The 22491-nt window shown below is 28.0% G+C and overlaps 1 protein-coding gene across 5 annotated transcripts in view; it reads left to right on the forward strand.

Moving 5' to 3' along the window:
* Nucleotides 1-5792: 5792 nt before the first annotated feature.
* LOC145974380 (alpha-amylase 3) overlaps nucleotides 5793-22491 on the forward strand; it is a 30381-nt gene continuing 13682 nt past the window's right edge. For 2 of the 5 annotated variants that reach the window (XM_083104182.1, XM_083104186.1), the window contains exons 1-3: nucleotides 5793-6043; nucleotides 16224-16327; nucleotides 16709-16916. In XM_083104182.1, the coding sequence (XP_082960308.1) occupies nucleotides 16226-16327; nucleotides 16709-16916 (310 nt within the window). In that variant the 5' untranslated portion in view covers nucleotides 5793-6043; nucleotides 16224-16225. Of the gene's footprint in view, nucleotides 6080-6211; nucleotides 6233-16223; nucleotides 16328-16708; nucleotides 16917-22491 lie in introns of those variants that run through there. The other 3 variants (XM_083104183.1, XM_083104185.1, XM_083104184.1) reach the window with 3 other exon arrangements.

The following is a 22491-nucleotide window of genomic DNA, read 5'->3' on the forward strand; positions in this document are numbered from 1 at the left end:
AAAATTTGATCGATTTAATGTTCTGTATATAGATACATATATGATGGAATTAAAAAAAATTAACTGTCTGCGGTTAATTACATGGAGCTCTGAAGCTCCTTACAAAAGCTAGAGGAGATGCGACTATAATAGCGCTCTTTGACCGATAAGCTGTGATTTGTGGGACTTGTGTCGCGGCCTTATATTACTGTCTTAGATGAATTCCACTTTCGGGTTAAGCGTTTTCCTTTTCGCCACCTAGCGGCGAGGCGTAAAACTCGTGGAAGTATATAAATATTTCTATTTATCCATTGGATATCTTTGGTAGCTACTTGGTGAATATACATTCACACACAAAAAAACAGGCCACAATAATAAACATCGACTTAAAAAGACGACTTCAAGTTGACTAAAAAATGTCGACTAATAGCCATTCAGTCGGCAAATAGCCACTCGTACTGTGTGGATATATGCAACGCATATACATATAATTTTTTAAATTTCTTCTTAAATAATCCTTGAAACATATACTGGATATAATCTAAATTAATCCTTCAAATAACATATATATAGTATCAATCACATATTTTCTGAACTAATTTGGGATGCAATGAGGAACACAAAAGGATATCCTTAAAATATCTCTTACAGTTTCGCAGGACTTCCTTAAGAGATCCAAAAAATATCCTGAGCTGTTTGGCTTTATACCATATCCTGAATAAATCCCGCGTATATCCCGAGGATATTTAGGATATATTCAGGATCATTCTGAGAATATCTTGTGCTGTTTGGGTATAATGTTGAATTATTAACATAATACTTGGAATATCCTTCTAAATAGGGATGAGTGCTTATATATTTTCTCTGGGAATTAACATTTTGCAAAATCCACATATTTGCACTATTTCAACTCAGGTAGCAAGCACACGTCATTTTGACGGTTCAAATTGGTCATTTACTGACTATTCTTGACGTCACGAGTTGACGTTTTTATGACGTAAAAGTAACGGTTTAATGTTACAGATTCTTAACGTCATGACATGTACCACATTTTGACGTCATAAAATATACCATATTTTGACGTTTTTTTCTTAGCATAATAATGTATTTAATAGCGTTGTCGAATCCCACATAGCAAAAGTTGATCCTAGGTACGACCAGATATACTTCAAAAACTTTTAATTATCCGAAGGATATCTGTGTAAAACCGTAAGACATACTTAGCATATACTAAGGATATCTGAATGTCCGCTTTCATGTTATCCTTAGGAGATCCAAAAATAGATATCCCTGGATGACTTACATAACAAAATTTAATCCTAACAATATCCACTGGAGGTTTAAAATGTCTTTTTCATTGTCCTAAACTGATCCAGAGGAAATCATTAAATATACGAATCTATTTTAAATGTCTATTTAAAATATTTCGAACGAAATACTTTTTTTGAAAAAATATTTTATGCAAAAACAGTATAGTTTAAAAAAAGCAATAAAACAGTAATCTTAAATAGTATCGTCAAAATAAAATCAATGACATTACAATTTTTTAAAATGGAAATTTATATACTTGATAGCGCTATCTATAAAATTAATACTGTTTTATTGCTTCTTTAAAACTAAATTATTTTTATCTGAAACTTTGAAGATGATGAACGGATCACTTTTATTATTTATTTGCCGCTCATTTATTCGTCTGATTTATAAAATCAATTTAATATCTGAAGTTCCTCCACTGAGGTTGCGTCATCGGACATTAGGAGCAAAATATTTTTAATCATATTTGTCGCCTCTTGCAAGCTTTATATAATTCTCATGATTAAACTTAAATACGAGAGCATCGCGTAGCGATAAACGAACAAACTAGTGATCAAATACATATGACAATCAGAAATATATTCTCAGGAAATCCTACGAATGATTTTTTATCGTCTGTATCATTTAGATTATTCGATTAAATCAGGATATCCTACGGAGATCTTATGTTATACGAGATATCCTCAAGTAATCCTATGGATGACTTTTTAATTTAGATCAAAATGGGATTATTTCGATCAAATTAGGATGTCCTATGGAAATCTTATGCTATGTGGGATAAAGCACATTAACTGATTCGAGAGTATCATTGAACAATTACAGCCATTCTATTCTTCAAAGGAATCTCGAATCGATTAAACTGCTTTATTTGAAAACTCTGGAAAACACAAACATAGTAAGAAAATAAGTCACAAGTTTTATATTTGTTATTATTATTTTATTTAAACGTAAATAAAAACTTCTTACTTACATCTAATATCATATAACAACTTACATCTAATATCATATAAAATTTCAACAAGTAATATCTTCCGTTGTCTGCGTTTTATAAAAATATATTTTGCCAATCAACTATATTATAAAAAAATGTGTATATTTTTTGGCACTTTAATTACACTCGATTGATATATAGCTAATATTTTCACTGTGCACTAATTTAATGAACACTTGAGTGGTTAAGCAACATGAGTCGTGCACAGATAAACGCATGCGTCGAAAGAAAAAATGTTAAAGTCTGATCGCGAAAGTCATGTTATATAAAAAATTTTTAAAGATTCTTTTATGGGATCGATGTACTAACTAATCACATTAATAATAAAATAATCGTCAGTTCATGAAATATGACGTCAAAATAATGTTATATCAAGACGTCAATATAAAGTCATGTAACAAATCAGTCATTTTGACGACATATGACCAAAAATAACCAGTTTGGAACGTCAAAATGACGTGTGCTTGCTACCTGAGTATGGACCATCAAACGTTTTAATTAGACTACCAATCACCACGAAACGATTCTGCATCGAAAAAGCCCTGATTTAATCGATTTAGACTAAAAATAAAGAAATGTCCGGTTAACTTTACAGCAACATTTTATTTATTTAATTTAAAAAAAATGATTAACCACCAAACGTTTTAATTAGACTACCAATCATCAAACACCAAACGACCACCAAATGATTAGATAAGTTAAATTATTAAAAAGTTAAAGTAGTCCGGTTAACTTTACGGAGCTGTGCATATTGAGAGTATGTTTCATCTATGTTTATGCAAAATCCTACGAGAGAGATACATATAGGTAGGATCTATGCAGAGACTCTAGATTTCACTTTACACGAATGTATGTGTTTGCAGATGTATCTGTCAATATTCTTACGTAATTAACTAATTCTTAAGAAATAAAAATAAAATGAGTGGATGTACAGCAGAATTTTGCAATAATTCGTTAATAATGACGATATTGAAATAATTATTTATAAAATAGTAAACGGTCAGAACTCTGCGTAAAAATGTTTCTAAAGGATAGAACTTTTATAGAACTGTCCAGAATTGCCGTTAAAACTGGGAAAAATCATTAGCACGACACATTTTCACTAAGTGTCGTGCTGGTCAAGAACATTAAAAATTTATAAAAAATTATTAATTATTGAAATATCGGTCTGAAATTGCATATATAGGCTGAACTATAGCAGAACTATCGGGAACTCTTGCTAAAAATAATAATATTCAACGCTTTTTGGTACTTTAGAGGGAAGAGTGTCGTGCTAGTTTGCGAAGTTAGCACATTTTTCCGATTTCGATTTTTTAATATAAGGAACTCTTTTGAATTTTTATCAGGAACTATAGAACTATGAAAAGTGCTATCAGAACTCTTAGTATTTTTTTGAAATTCGTAGATTGTCGTGCCAGCTTCACAGACACCTCTCAGAGCAATAAATTTCATATGAAGTATTATCGAATTTTATATGAATGTCGGTCGATGACTAAAAATTGAATATGACAGAAATACGATGTTATAAGTATTTTCAAAATATGAAAAGTAACGATAAAAGTAACTGTTCAATTTGTTATCGTTACTAAAAAAATATAACTACGTTATCGTTACAGTTACAGAAAAACAATGTAACGCCGTTACCAATCCGTTACCAAAAAAAGTAACTATAACGGTAACGTTACAAGTAACGCGTTACTTCCCAATCCTGTTAAATACATTATTATGCTAAGAAAAAGGCGTCAAGATATGGTACATTTTATGACCATATCTTGACGTATTTTATTATTTCAAAATGCGGCACATGTCATGACGTCAAGAATCTGTGACATTAGACCGTCACTTCACGTCATAAAAACGTCAATTCATGACGTCGAGAATAGTCAGTGAATGACCAATTTGAAACGTCAAAATGACGTGTGCTATCTGGGCAGATACAAGACAACAATCCAAATTGAAAAATTCTGAGCTATTTTTTTTGTTTTTACACGGATATTAAAATTAGCTAATCAGATCCTCTCTATAGTCTGTCTCTCTCTACAGACGGATCATTTCGCTGTTCTTCGACCCCGCCTGCCCTATCTTTCTTATTTTCCGCTATAGGTGATTAGCTAACTTTAATATCATATAAAAACGAAAGCAAAGCTTAGAAAAAGGGGTTTAAGATTTGAATTGTTTTATATCTAATGGTGTGCTACATATATGTTTTTTCAGTTACATCTTGTATATTTTTTTCTTGGATTATATTACGTAGTATAAATGTGCGCGCTTTATAATGTTCTAATATAACTATGTTATCAATAAGAGAATATGTATGCTAGTTTATTACAAAATTGACGATATTATGAATATACAAAAGTGAAGGTATATATAGTATTTATTTTCTTTGAAAAAAAAATAAAACAAAAATATTAATATAAATATTTATATGGAATATTAATATAAAATATTTTATATGAAATTTTTATAGGAAATATTTATATTTATATATAATATTTATATGAAATTTAAATATAAATACAATAATAATAAAAAACATTTTCTGTCTAGCTAAACTAAAATAAAAAATAAACTAAAATAAAAATTAAGTACCACATACTAAAAACTAGAAATTAAATATTATATACTCATTGCAATTATTGTCAGAGTATTAATTTTGAAACATTTTTTGAAACAAGCTTCACAAAACAACATGCGTAACATCTTACGCATTGCATATCTAGTTAATTATAAATTGAAAAGAATTTAACTAATATAAACTATAATTTTTATAACTTTATTTCAACATTTTTTGATGTTAATTCAATCTTATATTATATCTTATCAACTATATATTCCTGACTGGCTTATATGCAAAATTTTAAATTTTACCACATATAATTTTTACTATTTATAAATTTGTGTCCTATTTAATATTGATAATAATAAAAAAATCGCAATCTAGATAATACAAAATAGATATTACTTAGATATTACAAAAATAAACGAATATTATATAAGAATTGATCTCTAATTTGCCTCAACGAATGCTCAAATCAGCATTAAACTAATGATACTAGATACTTTATGTTATCCTAATTAAAGATTTAAGGAATCACAGTGTTACAATAATCATTTGTAATATAACTGGTATTTTTCTATATATTCATCAATCAATGAGAATAATATAGATAGATTCATGTATATATGTATATATCATTGAATTGGTCATTTCTAGCAATTCCTATAATTTTGTTTAATTTTTTTTATCAAAATATATATTCTGATAACTTTATTTTTTAAATCTTGAATATCCTGTAACTGACAACTATGTCATTTGGAATATTGATTTATATGAAATATTCTTCAAAAAATTATCCCAAGATTTACTTCCCGAAGTTTTACGCTCATTTTAGGAATATTCTAGGTACATATATATTCTGAATTGGTGCTGTCGTTGCTAGATGCAAACGATGCGTGACACATCGCACGCGCGTGCCGTATCGCTCTTAAAGCGCAGAATCGTAGAGAACGAGGCGTCAGTCGGCTGAACGGACAGTCGGTCAGTCAGCGAAAGAACACGAGAAACGATATTGCGTTGCTAAATATAATATAGTAAGGTACGCGGTTCCACTACCTACGGATATAACGGGCAGTATAATGGCGATAGCGATGATAATCGTTTGAGACATTCACATTGTATTCATCGCCTTTATCAACGATAATCATTCATACGAATGTTATTATTGTGTCTCTTGTGAAAAGACTATGAAAAATGAGGTGATTAATTTGTTACGAAGAGTGTATATAAATAAGGTATCTAACAATAAGTAAGATATCTAACAAGGTATCTAACAATATAATATAAGCTATAGTTTTGGGATTATTTTTGAAGCTTCTTCGCCAGGCTCAATCGATCGCGTAACAGTCATACAACATAACAGTCATATAACATCTATTAAAACGTAGGTACGAACCTTAAGATTTTTCTAAAAAAAGATATATATATATATATATATTTATACTATATATATATATATATATATATATATATATATATATATATATATTTATACTATATATATATATATATATATTTTTATACTATATATAAATGTGTATGTGTATATGTATATACTGGGTGTTAAAAAAGTCTGGACACGGTCGAATATGTCGATAAGGAAGAGTTTTACTAGAAAGTGTTTCAGACAAATAAAAGATATGTAATTGTTAATTGCAAATTACATATTTTTTCTTCGAAACAACTATATTTTTTCTTTACACCAATCGATTCCTCTCATTATTTTGTACATAAAAGTATTAAGATAAGATAATCGAAAAATGAATATTTTACTAGATATTTTTTATTGTTTATGTAAAATTAAGAAATAATTTCAAGCCTCATAACTCGGAAAGTACTTAACGAAAACTAACTTAATTATAGTGTTTTGGAAAGCTCTCGAGATGAGCTATAAGAATATGCAAAAGCATAGAGGGTGTCCCATTTAAAAAGTTGAAGGTGACCTTCACGTGACCTTCAAATAATTCTTCAAGGTCAAACCAATGGTGCCATGTTATGTCCCCCTCGAAGCCATATAACTTTTGTCTGAAACACTTTCTAGTAAAACTCTTCCTTATCGAGATATTCGACCGTGTCCAGACTTTTTTAACACTCAGTATATGTATATATACATATATATATATATATATATATATATATATATATATGAGAGAGAGAGGGGGAGAGAGAGGGGGGGGTTTATTTGTTAAAGAGAGGCTTTATTTAAAAAAAAATAAATAAATATCATATATTAGCGTTATCTTGAGCTGTAATTATATGAAAATTTTTATTATATTTTACATTTCAGCTTTAAAAATAAAGTTTTAAGATTGAAAAAATATTGGTTCACAATTAATAATTATAATTGATTGTTAATTTATGAATTTCGATAATTACTAAATTAGAGAAAATTTAATAAGCTGTTTTATAATCTTAATATATAATTTTTAATTTTTTAAAATAATTTTTTATTCTTTTTTTTTCATAGTTCGTATGTATTTGATACAAAATATTAATGTTTAAAAATATTGAAAAAATAAAATATCTGCAAATTGATTAATTAACTTAATGAAACTAAATTATATGTATATAACTTATATTTATATATATTAAATATAAATTATATTATATTATAAATTATTATATTATATTATACATATATTATATTATAATTATATTATAAATATTATTTATTATATACATATACATGGTGGAGCAATAACTATTACCATATTAAATATTTTCGAATCTATAAGATGTACAGGAAAATATTTGAAACCAAAATTGTACGGTATGAAGGGAGCTATCATATGGCGATAAGTATGTTTGTCTAGGTGGAGGCGCTTCGGAAATATCAAGGTCATCTTTATTTTTTTTTAATGGCATGCTATACTTTTTTATCCTTAGTTCGATAGCGTATTTTGAGACGATTTCAACGATCTATAATGAAAGCTCATTCGAATGATATTCGGATGAGTTTCGGATAAATAATGATTGTTACCTCATAAGAGGTGCTGGAAGTGACGTCCGTTTACATCGATGCAGTGCTGCAATCGTTCAATTCCTGAAACACGTACACTTCTCAATACTTCTTTTTCGTGGGAAATACTAAAAAACATCGTGTGCAAGGAGAGACCGATCACGCCGGAAAATATGTAGCAACGAATTATTGCAGCATATGCGAAAATCAGTCCGAAAGTATTGAGAAGTATACGTGTTTCAGGAATTGAACGATTGCAGCACTGCATCAATGTGAACGAACGTCACTTCCAGCACTTATGAGGTAACAATCATTATTTATCCGAAACTCATCCGAATATCATTCGAATGACCTTTAATTATAGGTCGTTGAAATCGTCTCAAAATACGCTATCGAACTAAGGATAAAAAAGTATAGCATGCCATTAAAAAAAATAAAGATGATCTTGATATATCCGAAGCATCTCCACCTGGACAAACATACTTATCGCCATATGATAGCCCTCTTCATACTGTACAATTTTGGTTTGAAACAGTTTCCTCTACACCTTATAGATTCAAAGATATTTAAGGCGGTAGTTATTGCCTCACTCTGTATATATGTATACACACACACACACACACACACACACACACACACACACACACACACACACACACACACACACACACACACACACACACACACACACACACACACACACACACACACACACACACACACACACACACACACACACACACACACACACACACACACACACACACACACACACACACACACACACACACACACACACACACACACACACACACACACACACACACACACACACACACACACACACACACACACACACACACACACACACACACACACACACACACACACACACACACACACACACACACACACACACACACACACACACACACACACACACACACACACACACACACACACACACACACACACATATATATATATATATATATATATATATATATATATATATGTATACATATATGTGTATGTACTTTAATTACATTTTGATAGTGACTTTTATATTTTTGATTCACTTATTTTTTTTAGACCTCTTTATTTTAATTTAATGTTTACTTGTTTACCATTAAGGAAGATCCATACAGGATCGAAACATTTGGTTAGTTGGACGTTTCCTAAGACAAATTTTATTAATTATCATGCATCTCCTACTGCATGCAGGCCTTATCTTTTCTTATAATTTATTGAATTAGATTTATTAGACAAGTTTAGATATTACAGTTATATATTCCTAAATTTTATTTTTAAGCACTTTATTTATACTTTATTTAAAAAAAATTTTTTTCTTAATTTATACTTATGCTGTTTTAATTTTAATAATTTATACTTAATTTATACTTAGGCTGTTTTAATTTTAATTATTCTTTTTGCTATGTGTTTTATTTTATTGATATTATTAATAGTATATAAACAATTATAATATTGATAAACAATTTCTCAGAAATTATAATAACAATGTCTTACAAATTATAATAACAATGTCTTACAAAAAACTTTGTTCAAAACATTACATTATCTTGAAAATATTCTTTTAAACAAAAGATAATTTGCAAATAAAAAATAAGTTAAAACAATATAAATAAAAATTTATTTTTTCAAAAAAAAGATGAAAAGGGGCATTAAATTCACGTCTGCTCAAAATATTTATATAATGTATATTTAACCATTTAATAAATTTTTATAAGAAATATTACTTTAACATATTGTTACGCCCGCGGAACGATATATATCGAACGCGCGCGACACAACCGATTGACACACTCGTAGACCGCGTTAAATAACAAGACATTTTTTAGAACAATGTGGAACTTTAATGAGAATACAGAATACACTCAAACAATGGATAATAACGTGAAACACGATAACGATTCGTAAACGCGTCCGTATAACTTGATAGCTATCTTTTAACTCTCCGACAGTCATTGTTAATAACAACATCTTGACAACGCGCGCGAAGACGATCTTCTTTCGTCGGTGTACTTTCCGCCGACGAAATACAACGGGTGGCAAATACATCCTCAAGGACGGGACGCGGGGACGCAACAATATATTTTATTAGTTAAAGGACCCCGCACATTTTATAAGAATGACTTCGGTTAGCTCAAATTGGCTGAAATTAAAATATGTTGTAGTTTAGGTGGTGCTGATCAAAAATTTCCTTAAACTTCAATACCACCCACTTAAAAATAAAAAATCATTATATCTTTTATACTTTTGATTTTTGAACTTTTTGTCCAAGAAAACTTTTAATCAGCACCATCTAAACTATAACATATTTCAATTTTAGCCAATTTAACCGAAGCCAATTTTTTCATATAAAATGTGCGGGGTCCTTCTTATTGCTTTTCCTATAAAAATTATATTAGTAGAATGCGTTAATTAAGAATAAAAATTATGCATTGAATATATAGAATTTAAAGAAAGTTAATTGTTTTATTATTATATTTATTAGTATTATTATTATTTATTATTATTATACTTTAATATTAAAATTGTGTTTTATTTAAAAAAGTATAATTCTAGATTGTAAACATGATCATTTTGATATAATTTGATGTCATAATGACTTCAAAATGACTTCAAAATAACACTATTTCCGCTATCTGGGGTATATATATATATATATATATATATATATATATATATTTATTTATTTATTTATTTATTTATTTTAATATAATTATAAAATTATAATAAGATATTTTCTAATTAAAAACTTATCAAAGTGTAATGGGTTAATAAATATGATTTAATTAAAGTAATTGAAAGTAATTAAAAGTAAGAGTTTTAATGCAAAAAAATTGTACGTAGAATTAGTTTTAACATATTTTAATTTTAATTTTAATATTTTAAAGTAAAGATGTAAGAAATAAAAATCCTGATATAAGAGGCAAATAAGAGCCGAAGTGCGGGAAGTGAATGCAAAAATCTGATATATTAAAGTATACATATGCGTCATATGTACATATTGCGTCCGCGTATTGATATCGATAACTTGAACGCGCGAACATCCGTCACTTTATTATTCGTACACTCGTAAATAAGAACACGCTTTTACATAACTGCCTTTTACGATATGTCTTCGAGACAAATTCGCTTATTTTTGTACTATCCGAAAGTCTGAAATTATATCATACAAAGAGGATAATTATTCATGTGTCGTATGATTTACAAACGTACAATATCGATATTCACATCCTACAAATTGACAATGGACTTATTAGTTGACTTTAATCATAAAGGCCTTTGCACGTACAAAGATTTTAGTCGTAACCGTAAGGTCGTAAGAAAAACTGACAAATCATAATCGAGTATTCTCCTTACGAATAAGAATAATCAACTGTAAATGGTCAGTTTTTTTATGATCTTACGATTACGATTAAAAATTTGTAACGTGCAAAGGTCTTAAGTGAGTGCAGATCATCGTAAGTGCAAATCCAATTTTACACTACATATTTGTTTAAATTTACATCTATTTATTATTTGATTTACGACTGATCTACATAATTTAAGTATGATTGTATATATTTTTAATTTCGAGCATTAAAACTTGTATATGTATAATATTTATTGCTAGAGACCCTTATTGTATTATATTTTGTGTTGTTTTCATCATTTCTAACCGTTGAATATCGATTTCAATATTTTTGCGTTAAAGATGGACTAAAGAAAGATCCGAAACTTATAAGTCCGTTAACTTATAATTTATCAATAAAAAATATTTTTTTGCGTACGAATTATCGCGCGTGACTCTTATAGCCTGTTATTATAGTTTTTAGTTTAATATTTTTTAATTTGATATTTAAGAGACTTTATATTGAGGATTAATATAATGATTAATATAAATTAATGTTGATTCTCTTATTAAAGATCTCCAGTCAGCACTAAGTCATCTACAAGATAATTAAAAAACGATATATTTTCTTTAAAGATATCTTTTAGTACATAGTCAACGTATAGTATATATACATATATTGAATATATATTGAATATATTGAATATATTCAATGAAACAATGAAATCGGACTATCTATCGAACAACCGGAATATCTGATTAAAAATCACTTTAACCTGACTATTTTTAACCGAACTAATTTAAAACATTTTTTATCATTCTAATTATATATATTGTGACATTAGAATCCAATAAATAACTATATTATTATTATTTAAATATAATAAAATTGAATATTACAAATAATATTGCATAATATTGGTAGATTTTAATTTCATATTTTCGCATACAATCTCTATCTGAATAAGTAAAAATCGAACACTTATTTATCCGATTTTCCAAAAAAAAATCAGCTCATTATTTGAATACATATGGAGATTACATTAGAAATTAAACTAATAGAAATAATTACAATCTTATTAGCCGCAGTTTTGCAGATTTTATATCATTCTCATGATGACGAAAAAAAATTTATATAGTAAATTTATATAGTTCTGATGATAAAAATTTAATTACGAGATATATAAGGTACAACGCGTCGCATAGCGGTAAGCAAACACACATTTTTGTTCAGCCAAAAAGACATTTTTTTCATTTTGTTAAAAGAAAAACATCCATAAAAAGATGACGAAGAAATGTTTTTTTTTATTTAGGTTGTCTTTTTAGTCAAACAAAAAATTATACATTTTATTTCTATACATTTTTTAGACATCTTTTCGCTTTACCGAAAAGACAATCTAAAAAAAGACATCTTTTCGCTTTTTGTGTTGTCTGGGAAGATTTCTGGGAATAGAAGTCTAAGGCCGGTATTCATAGTCCGTTCTTATATTTAAGATCGTCTTAAGTTCATCTTTAGATATTGTATGTATCATTTCATTGGCTATGGATTATCTGAAGATGAACTAAAGACGATCTTAAATATAAGACCGGACTATGAATACCGGCCTAAAAGTGCTTTTTTTCTACGAATTTGATACTTGAATGAGATCATATTCAATGCGCAAAAAATCTTTCTGAGAATAACACCATAGTTCCGGATTTTTTATCGGAATAGTTCCGTTTATAAGGCATAAAACGAAAATATAGATATCTTTCTGATACAATCGAGACTCAAACAATCGATTAAACCTATTAAGAACGGTTCAGCCGTTATTGAGAATTAAAATCTAAGATATTTACAACTAGGTGGTTTGCGAATAAATACACAGTCGATTTCGTTATTGTACGTATGATTTGGCGTAAGATGCTACCGTATCTGATTTATTAAATTGTTCAACATTAATTTAAAATCGCTTGCTCATGTGCCTTGGTTTTCAATCTCACGACTACAGACATATATATACAGAGTGGGGAAAAAGGTCAGAATTTCGAAATATCTCGAAAAATATAAGTTTTATAGAAAATTGTTTTAGATAATAGTTGTAGGATTTAAAAAGATCTATTTATTGATCTTATCAATTTGGCCTTAAGTGGCGTTGTAAGGTAAGGATAAGGGCACCATGAGTTTTTTAAATGAAACCTATTTTTTATTACCTACTCTTATAGCTTATCTCGAAAGCTTTCTAAAACATTATAATAAAGTATTTTTTTATTAAGTACTTTTCGAGTTACGAGGCTTGAATTAATTTCTTAATTTTATAAAAAAACTATAAAATATTTCGTAAAATACTCATTTTTCAATTTCACCTCAATATTTTTGTGCACAAAATAATGAGAGGAATCAATTGGTGTAAAGAAAAAAAATATATATATAATAATTGTTTTTAAAAATATGTAATTTGCAATATTAACAGTTACATTATTTATTTTTAAACTATGTGTTTTCTTTACACCAATTGATTAATGGTTTATGTAAAATTAAGAAATTATTTCAAGCCTTATAACTCGAAAAGTATTTAACAAAAAATACTTTATAGTATTTTGGAAAACTCTCGAGATAAGCTATAAGAATACGCAATGAAAAATAGAGAGTTCCATTTAAAAGATAAAGTTAAACTTCATATGACTTTGGCACGTTCATTCAAGATCAAACCAATGTCATCATCAGATGTCCCCCCTCAAACTCTATAACTTTTGTCTAAAACATGTTTTCACTTTCTACAATGTTAATCGGACGGGGTGGATAATTAAAATAGGACAGTCTGTATATATATATATATATATATATATATATATATATATATATATATATATATATATATATATATACAGGATAGGCCATTTTAATCTACGCACTAAAATATCTCAAAATCCATAAGTTTAAGACAAAAATTTTTCAGACAAAAGTTGTATGGTTTCGAGGGGGACATAAGATGGTGCCATTAGTTTGACCTTGAAGAGTTATCTGAAGGTCACGTGAAGGTCACCCCCAACTTTTTAAATGGGACACCCTATATGCTTTTGCATATTCTTGTAGCTCATCTCGAGAGCTTCCCAAAACACTATAATTAAGTTTTCATTAAGTACTTTTCGAGTTATGAGGTGTGAAATCATTTCTTAATTTTACATAAAAATGTAATAATGTTATAAAAAAATGTAATTGTTAATTGCAAATTACATTTTTGTTTTCGAAACAATTATGTGTTTTCTTTACACCAATTGATACCTCTCATTATTTTGTACATAAAAGCATTAAGGTAAGATAATCGAAAAATGAATATTTTACAAGATATTTTATGGTTTATGTAAAATTAAGAAATTATTTCGAGCCTCATAACTCGAAAAGTACTCAATGAAGAAATACTTTATTATAGTGTTTTGGAAAGCTCTCGAGATAAGTTACCAGAATAAGTAATAGAAAATAGGGAATTCCATTTAAAAAATTGAAGGTGAAGAAAACATACAGTTGTTTTTTCTTTACACCAATTGATTACTCTCATTATTTTGTACATGAAAGTATTAAGGTAAGATAATCGAAAAATGAATATTTTACTAGATATTTTACGGTTTATGTAAAATTAAGAAATGATTTCAAGCCTCATAACTCGAAAAGTACCCAATGAAGAAATACTATATTATAGTGTTTTGGAAAGCTCTCGAGATAAGCTACAAGAATAAGTAATAAAAAATAGGGGGTCCCATTCAATTGATGTAATTGGTTTTATATATATATATATATATATATATATATATATATATATATATATATATATCCACATAGCAAAGGTTGATCCTAGGTACGACCACCGGATATAATTCAAAAACTTTTAATTATCCGAAGGATATCTGTGTAAAACCATAAGACATACTTAGGATATACTGAGGATATCTGAATGTCCGCTTTCATGTTATCCTTAGGAGATCCAAAAATAGATATCCCTGGGATGACTTACATAACAAAATTATATCCCAACAATATCCACTAGAGGTTTAAAATATCTTCTTTCTCATTATCCTAAACTGATACAGAGGAAATCATTAAATATACGAATCTATTTTAAATGTCTATTTAAAATATCTCGAAAGAAATACTTTCTTTGAAAAAATATTTTATGCAAAAACAGTACAGTTTAAAAAAAGCAATAAAACAATAATCTTAAATAGTGTCGTTAAAATAAAATCAATGACATTACAATTTTTTAAAATGGAAATTTATATACGTGATAGCGCTATCTATAAAATTAATACTGTTTTATTGCTTCTTTAAAACTGGATTATTTTTATCTGAAACTCTGAAGATGATGAACGAATTATTTTTATTATTTAATTGCCAGACATTTATTCGTGTGATTTATAAAATCAATTTAATATCTGAAGTTCCTCCACTGAGGTTGAATCGGACATTAAATTGAAGCAAAATATTTTGAATCATATTTGTCGCCTCTTGCAAGCTTTATATAATTCTCATTTAAACTTAAATACGAGAGAGAAGCGTCGCATAGCGGTAAACGAACAACCTAGTGATCATATACATATATATATGACAATCAGAAATACGAGTATATTCTCAGGAAATCCTACGGATGATTTTTTATCGTCTGTATCGTTTAGATTATTCGATCAAATCAAGATGTCCTACGGAGATCTTATGTTATACGAGATATCCTCTTGAAAGTAATCCTATGGATGACTTTTTAATTTAGATCAAAATGGGATCATTTTGATCAAATTAGGATGTCCTATAGAAATCTTATGCTATGTGGGTATATATACATATATATACACATACATACACATATATGTATATAATACACGCGCACACACACTCACACGCGCGCGCGTACGCACACAATGTAATAGATTTTATACGTTTGAAAATTTATTATTTCTAAAAATGATATAAATATATGTATGCGAGAGGAAAGGTGTATGTTGTGTGCAGTTTTATATGTATTATACAAACTCATGCGCTTCTTTAAAAAATTATACGAATATATATACAAATATAATATTTGTGTAACAGATATGAGTGTCCAGAAGTCTGAAGATCTCTTAACAGTAGTTATATCAACTGAACTTTCACCGTCTCCGAATTCACAAGAATTATTTATAAATCAAGAGCAACAGGTATGTTTATTAATCTTTTATGTGTCCTATGTTTATTTATCTGAACTATCACAACTAATATAATTTGTATATGATGATGACAGTACAAATTTTTCGATGAATTTAGAAACGATTTTTTCTTGATAAAAGTTTGATTTAATTCTTTATTAATTTGGTATAGTTATCATAGGCGTTTCACGTTAAATATACATAATATTTAGAAAAATGAAATAATAAAGTATTCAATAAAATGCAATAATAATTGCATGTCTAAGACATTGATACAAAAGATATGTTCAATGATTTATAAAAATTATAGAATATTACAGAGAAAAATAAATGGCTTATTTTATAAAGGATTTGTTCCGAAAATTTTTTTGCATATATGTATTTATTTTTAAGGATGAAGAAGCATCTGATTGTCCTTTATTAACACCTAGTCCACCACCTATCCAAACGGATAAAACTCCACAGTTGACGCCAATATTCAATGCTCTGGAAGGTGCTTCTTTAGAGATGATGTCTACACCAACGCTTGAGAATATTAATACGGAAGATGGACTTAACTTCATGAATATAGTGAATAGTTCGAGTAAACCTTTAAATGATGGTATGTTTTTTCAACTATTTTAATGTATGCACATTCTCTTTTTCTTAACATATTTATCTCATTGTCAGAATCTATAATACTGTTACTTATGTATATATTTATCATACACGCTATTTATACATATGCTTCTTCTTATTCTTCTCATTCTTTTATATTTTTCTTTTTTATTATCTTGAGGAAAAACCATATATATTGTATAGTTAATTATAAAATTTGAAGAAATTTGGGAAAAATTGACCATTTTATATAATCACTTATAAAATTAATATAAGAGCACATTTTTCTTCATATTCCACATTTTTTAGAAAAAAAATACAAAAATTATTTTTTAATTATTCTTATTATTTTTTTACATATACAAAAATCATATAAGATGTACAAGAGAAATAAAACATATATTGATATATTTTATAATTATATACAGGGTGACCCATTTTAACTTAGGCAGCCAAATAACTCGAAAAATAAGCAAGATAGAGAAAAATGTTTTAGACAAAAGTTGTATGGTTTCGAGGGGGCCATAAGATGGTATCATTGGTTTGACCTTGAAGAGTCATTTGAAGGTCACGTGAAGGTCACTTCAATTTTTTTAAATGGAACATCCTATATATTTTTGTACATTCTTGTAGCTCATCTCGAGAGCTTTCCAAAACACTATAATTAAGTACATTTTCGTTAAGTACTTTTTGAGTTATGAGGCTTGAAATAATTTCTTAATTTTACATAAACCGTAAAATATCTTGTAAAATATTCATTTTTCGATTACCTTACCTTAATAGTTTTATGTACAAAATAATGAGAGGAATCAATTGGTGTAAAGAAAACACATAGTTGTTTCGAAGAAAAAATATGTAATTTGCAATTAACAATTCCATATTTTTTCTTAAAAACAACTATGTGTTTTCTTTACACCAATTGATTCCTCTCATTATTTTGTACATAAAAGTATTAAGGTAAGATAATCGAAAAATGAATATTTTACAAGATATTTTACGGTTTATGTAAAATTAAGAAATTATTTCAAGCATCATAACTCAAAAAGTACTTAACGGAAAGGTACTTAATTATAGTGTTTTGGAAAGCTCTCGAAATAAGCTACAAGAATGTACAAAAATATATAGGGTATTCCATTTAAAAAAATTGAAGTGACCTTCACGTGACCTTCAAATGACTCTTCAAGGTCAAACCAATGATACCATCTTATGGCCCCCTCGAAACCATACAACTTTTGTCTAAAACATTTTTCTCTATCTTGCTTATTTTTCGAGTTATTTGGCTGCCTAAGTTAAAATGGGTCACCCTGTATATATAAAGAGAGAGCATTCGAGGAAAAAATCTATATGTCATCTATATGTAATCAAATATATGTATATACAGAGGTAAAGATTGGATTGGGTAAAGAATGGACCAACGCTCGTGAGCAAATAGAGTGTAATAAAACTGTACAGAAAATTCCTTCTATTTTGTAATTTTCACAGTAATTATTGAAATATTAATTAAAAAGGATTGACAAATGTTGCGTTTCACGCAACTAGATCATGTGATGTGTGCTCTAGATGTACCAATAGCGAATATTGCGCGGCAACGAAAAGATAAAAAATACGTAGCTGCTCGTTGCAAATTCATATTTTTTCTTAAGAGCAATTATGTTTTTTCTTTATATCAATTGATTCCTCTCATTATTTTATACATAAAAATATTGAGGAAAGATAATTGAAAAATGAATATTTCATAGTTTATGTAAAGTTATGTCATTAAAGTATAAAGTATGAAATCATAAAGTATAAAAGTATAAGTCAAAGTATAAGTCATAAAGTATAAAATATTTTGTAAACTATTCAATTTTTGACTGTTCTATTTTTATATGTCAAATATTGCGAGGAATCGATTTATATAAAAAATTAGGGTGGTTCCCTATTCATTTAAAAAAAATTAGATTGATCTTCACATAACCTTAATATCTACGTTTAAGATCAAATTATATCAATAATTTCCCTATCTTTTTTCGAGCCAATTTTATCTAAAATCTTTTTTTCATATTTTTCATATTTTTCCAGATAATCGACTTCGATATCACTTAAAATGAAATTTTATATATATACACATATATATATATATATACTACTCAAAAAAAAATAGGGAACACTTTTTGAACCCTAAAAATTGGGCTATTTTCAAACCGCTGAAACTCGTTGAAAAATCATCGTAGACAAAAAATTAAAAAAGCATTTTAAGCTTAAAGTTTCATCTTTAACACGCAGTTGGTGGTTTTTAAAAAATTTTTTTATCTTCCCTATTTTGCGCTTTGAAAAAGAACACACTGTTTAGTTCTTTAAAATTATGTATTTTTAACACGCTGAAACTTGATAAAAAAAATTTTCTCGAGAAATTCAACTCAAGTTCCATAAACTACAACATTTTGCCTACAACAAAACGCTTTTTTAGAATTTTCCTACGATTTTTTTTGACCGAGTTATACGATTTTGAAAATAAACCAGTACATTTTAGATATGATGTCGATACTCGGCGAAAAATCATCGTAGACAAAAAATAAAAAAAGCATTTTGAAGCTCGAAATTTCAACTTTAATGCGCTATCGTTAGTTTTTTCAAATTTTTTATCTTCCTTGTTCTGTGCTTTGAAAAAGAACAGTGTTTTATTCCTTAAAATTACGTATTTTCGACACTCTGCAGTTCGCTAAAAAAATTTTTCTCGAAAAATTCACCTTAAATTACATAAACTACAATATTTTGCCTACGAAACGCTTTTTTTAAAATTTTCCTACGATTTTTTTTTGACCGAGTTACATGACTTTGAAACCAACCTTCTTTTTATATGAAATTACGTATACCGCCGGCATTAGCGTTATCCAATGTGCACCACGTGGAGGTTGCCGGTCGGATTTTGCACATCGTGTGTGTGTGTGTGTGTGTGTGTGTGTGTGTGTGTGTGTGTGTGTGTGTGTGTGTGTGTGTGTTACACAGCAGAGATAAGGACCCCGCAGTTCGTCACTCCCGCAGTATTTAATGACTCCAAACCCTCTCTGCTCTGTGTGTGTGTGTGTGTGTGTGTACACATATATATAGGGTGTCCAGGAATAACCGTATCATCTCTCGAGTAGGTAAAGCGGGCTAAACTGATAATGAGTAGAAAAGTGCTGTACTATTTTCCGATTTTCACAATTATGAATTAAAGAAGAAAGATTAATTAAAAAGATCGACCATTTCCTGTGAATACATATATGTAATAAGGATATATTGCTAGTCCCCATAAGTGGAGAGATAATTGATAAAGTGAGACAAAAGAAATTGGCCGTTGTGCACAGACGATACCATTGTGGACATAAAAAAGTAGGGTACAAGATGAATTGAAAATTGATGCATGAGCATGGCAAAGTTTTCAGTCAGACAAAGAGAGAATATCGTTTGCATCGTGATATTTTCGGCCTTCTCTCGAGTTCAACTGGCAACATATGTTTATTACGTATATATGCGAATATTAGCGCGCACTGAAAAAAAAAACAGCTCGTTGTCACGTTGTTACTAAATGCGAGAAACGTTACATCCAACTCATACGTAGTTGTTATTTGTTAGAGCGCTCTTCCCAACGCTTTATCATATGCCTAGTAACAGTAGAAAATCTTTCTCCGTCACGCGGTAATCATATACTCATGTAAATGGTATTTTTAAATTAATATTTCTCATTTTTTAAATTAAATTCTCTTAATTATTGTAAAAATAGTAAAATGATGGAGAACTTTATTGTTCAATTTAATTTGCTCTTTTGCACATGAGATATAATACGATTATTATCGGACAACTTGTATATATTTGATTATATATAGATTTTTTCCCGAGTATTCTCTTTCTTTTCATTATCGGGTTATATATATTTAGCTGTGTTTTTTATAAACATTTATTTAATATTTACTTTTAATATGCCTATAATTATATTCATTACATTAAAATATACATATATATATATGAAGAAATAAATAAGTTAATATGAATACATTTGAACAATCTACCATATGAGCATTATTCTGAATAGTTTTCCAAAGGTTTTTTCCAAAGTGCATTTATCACAAAGCTATTCACAAATAAAAGTCAATATCAAGTAAACTTCGAATATAAATTGTTAATGTGAAAAATTAATAGTAAACATAATTTATATGAATATTACATTAAAAAATTGAATATGAAACAATTTTTTGTAAAAAAGAATTTAAATTATCTGAATAATTAAATTAAAAGTAAAGTTATATTAAATTAGGATTTTTTCAAGATGTCTTTTCTTCGTTCATGCAATAACATTAATATACAAGCGTGCAACTAATATAGAAATTTTAATATAGAATATTTAATATAGAATATTTATATACTTTTACATTAGTATAGAATATTTGCTTCATGTGGGTAAAATTATCATATTTAATAATTTTATTTGCATAATCAATCTTTTGTTAAATAATAAATTTTTGTTAATAAATAACTTTTTAAATAAATAATACAGGTCTGCATTGCAATCTGGAAAAGAGTAGTTTCTTACAGTTTTTTGTGCGTTGAATCCGAATCTGCAAATAAAAATGTCCTGTCACGTGAGGTTTAAAAATGGAATTAAAGCCCCCAAAAAAGCATTTTTGACTATTTTTGAAAATTCATAGTTGTTAAACCTGATGTTTGAAAGACTTTTAAAATGATTCAAATTAAAGCTTGATTATTGTACTTTAATATGAAAATGTAAAATCTTTTACCGAAGTATCATCGAATATCAGATTGTTTTGTTTTGATGTCCGCTCGCAAGATAAAGTCGCAAATATTCCAATCTATGTGCGAATGAGTTTTATATATTATACTACTTATTAGTTTAACTTTCATCTCGATACTTCAAGTTATACAGGGTGTCCGATTCGTGAGGGACCAAACGAAAAGTGATGATAGATTGGGTCAAACTAAGAAGAAAAGTTCTTTACCATTTTGCAAAATTCGCAATAATTATTAAGTAATAAGCAAAAATGTCACATGAAGGTTAATTTTTTAAATGGAACCTCCTATTTTTTATTGTGTATTCTTATAACTTATCTCGAGAGATTTCCAAAACACTATAATAAAGTATTTCTTTATTGAGTACTTTTCGAGTTATGAGGCTTGAAATAATTTCTTAATTTTACATAAACCATAAAATATCTAGTAAAATATTCATTTTTCGATTATCTTACCTTAATACTTTTATATGCAAAATAATGAGAGGAATCAATTGGTGTAAAAAAAAAAACAGTTGTTTTTAAGAAAAAATATATAATTGTTAATTGCAAATTACATTTTTTTTTTAAAAACAACTATGTTTTTTTTTATATATTCTTAAAAAATATACTAAAAAAAATTAATATTGTATACACATTCATGCCTTTCTGTCAGCGAAACTTTTTTTTCTTTAAGTATATTTATTAAATAGCAAATACATTTATCAACTGAAGAATTTATATAATTGCTGTTATATAATGTCGATGCTTGTTTAGTAAAGTGCTTTGATAGGATTCAATTTCAATTTAAGCGATGATTAATTCTGACGGCAC

The sequence above is a fragment of the Camponotus vicinus genome, unplaced genomic scaffold (genome assembly GCF_025532165.1).
Source record: "Camponotus vicinus isolate PSW18456_S1 unplaced genomic scaffold, iyCamVici1.0 SCAF_7, whole genome shotgun sequence".
In the NCBI taxonomy this organism is placed as follows: domain Eukaryota; kingdom Metazoa; phylum Arthropoda; class Insecta; order Hymenoptera; family Formicidae; genus Camponotus; species Camponotus vicinus.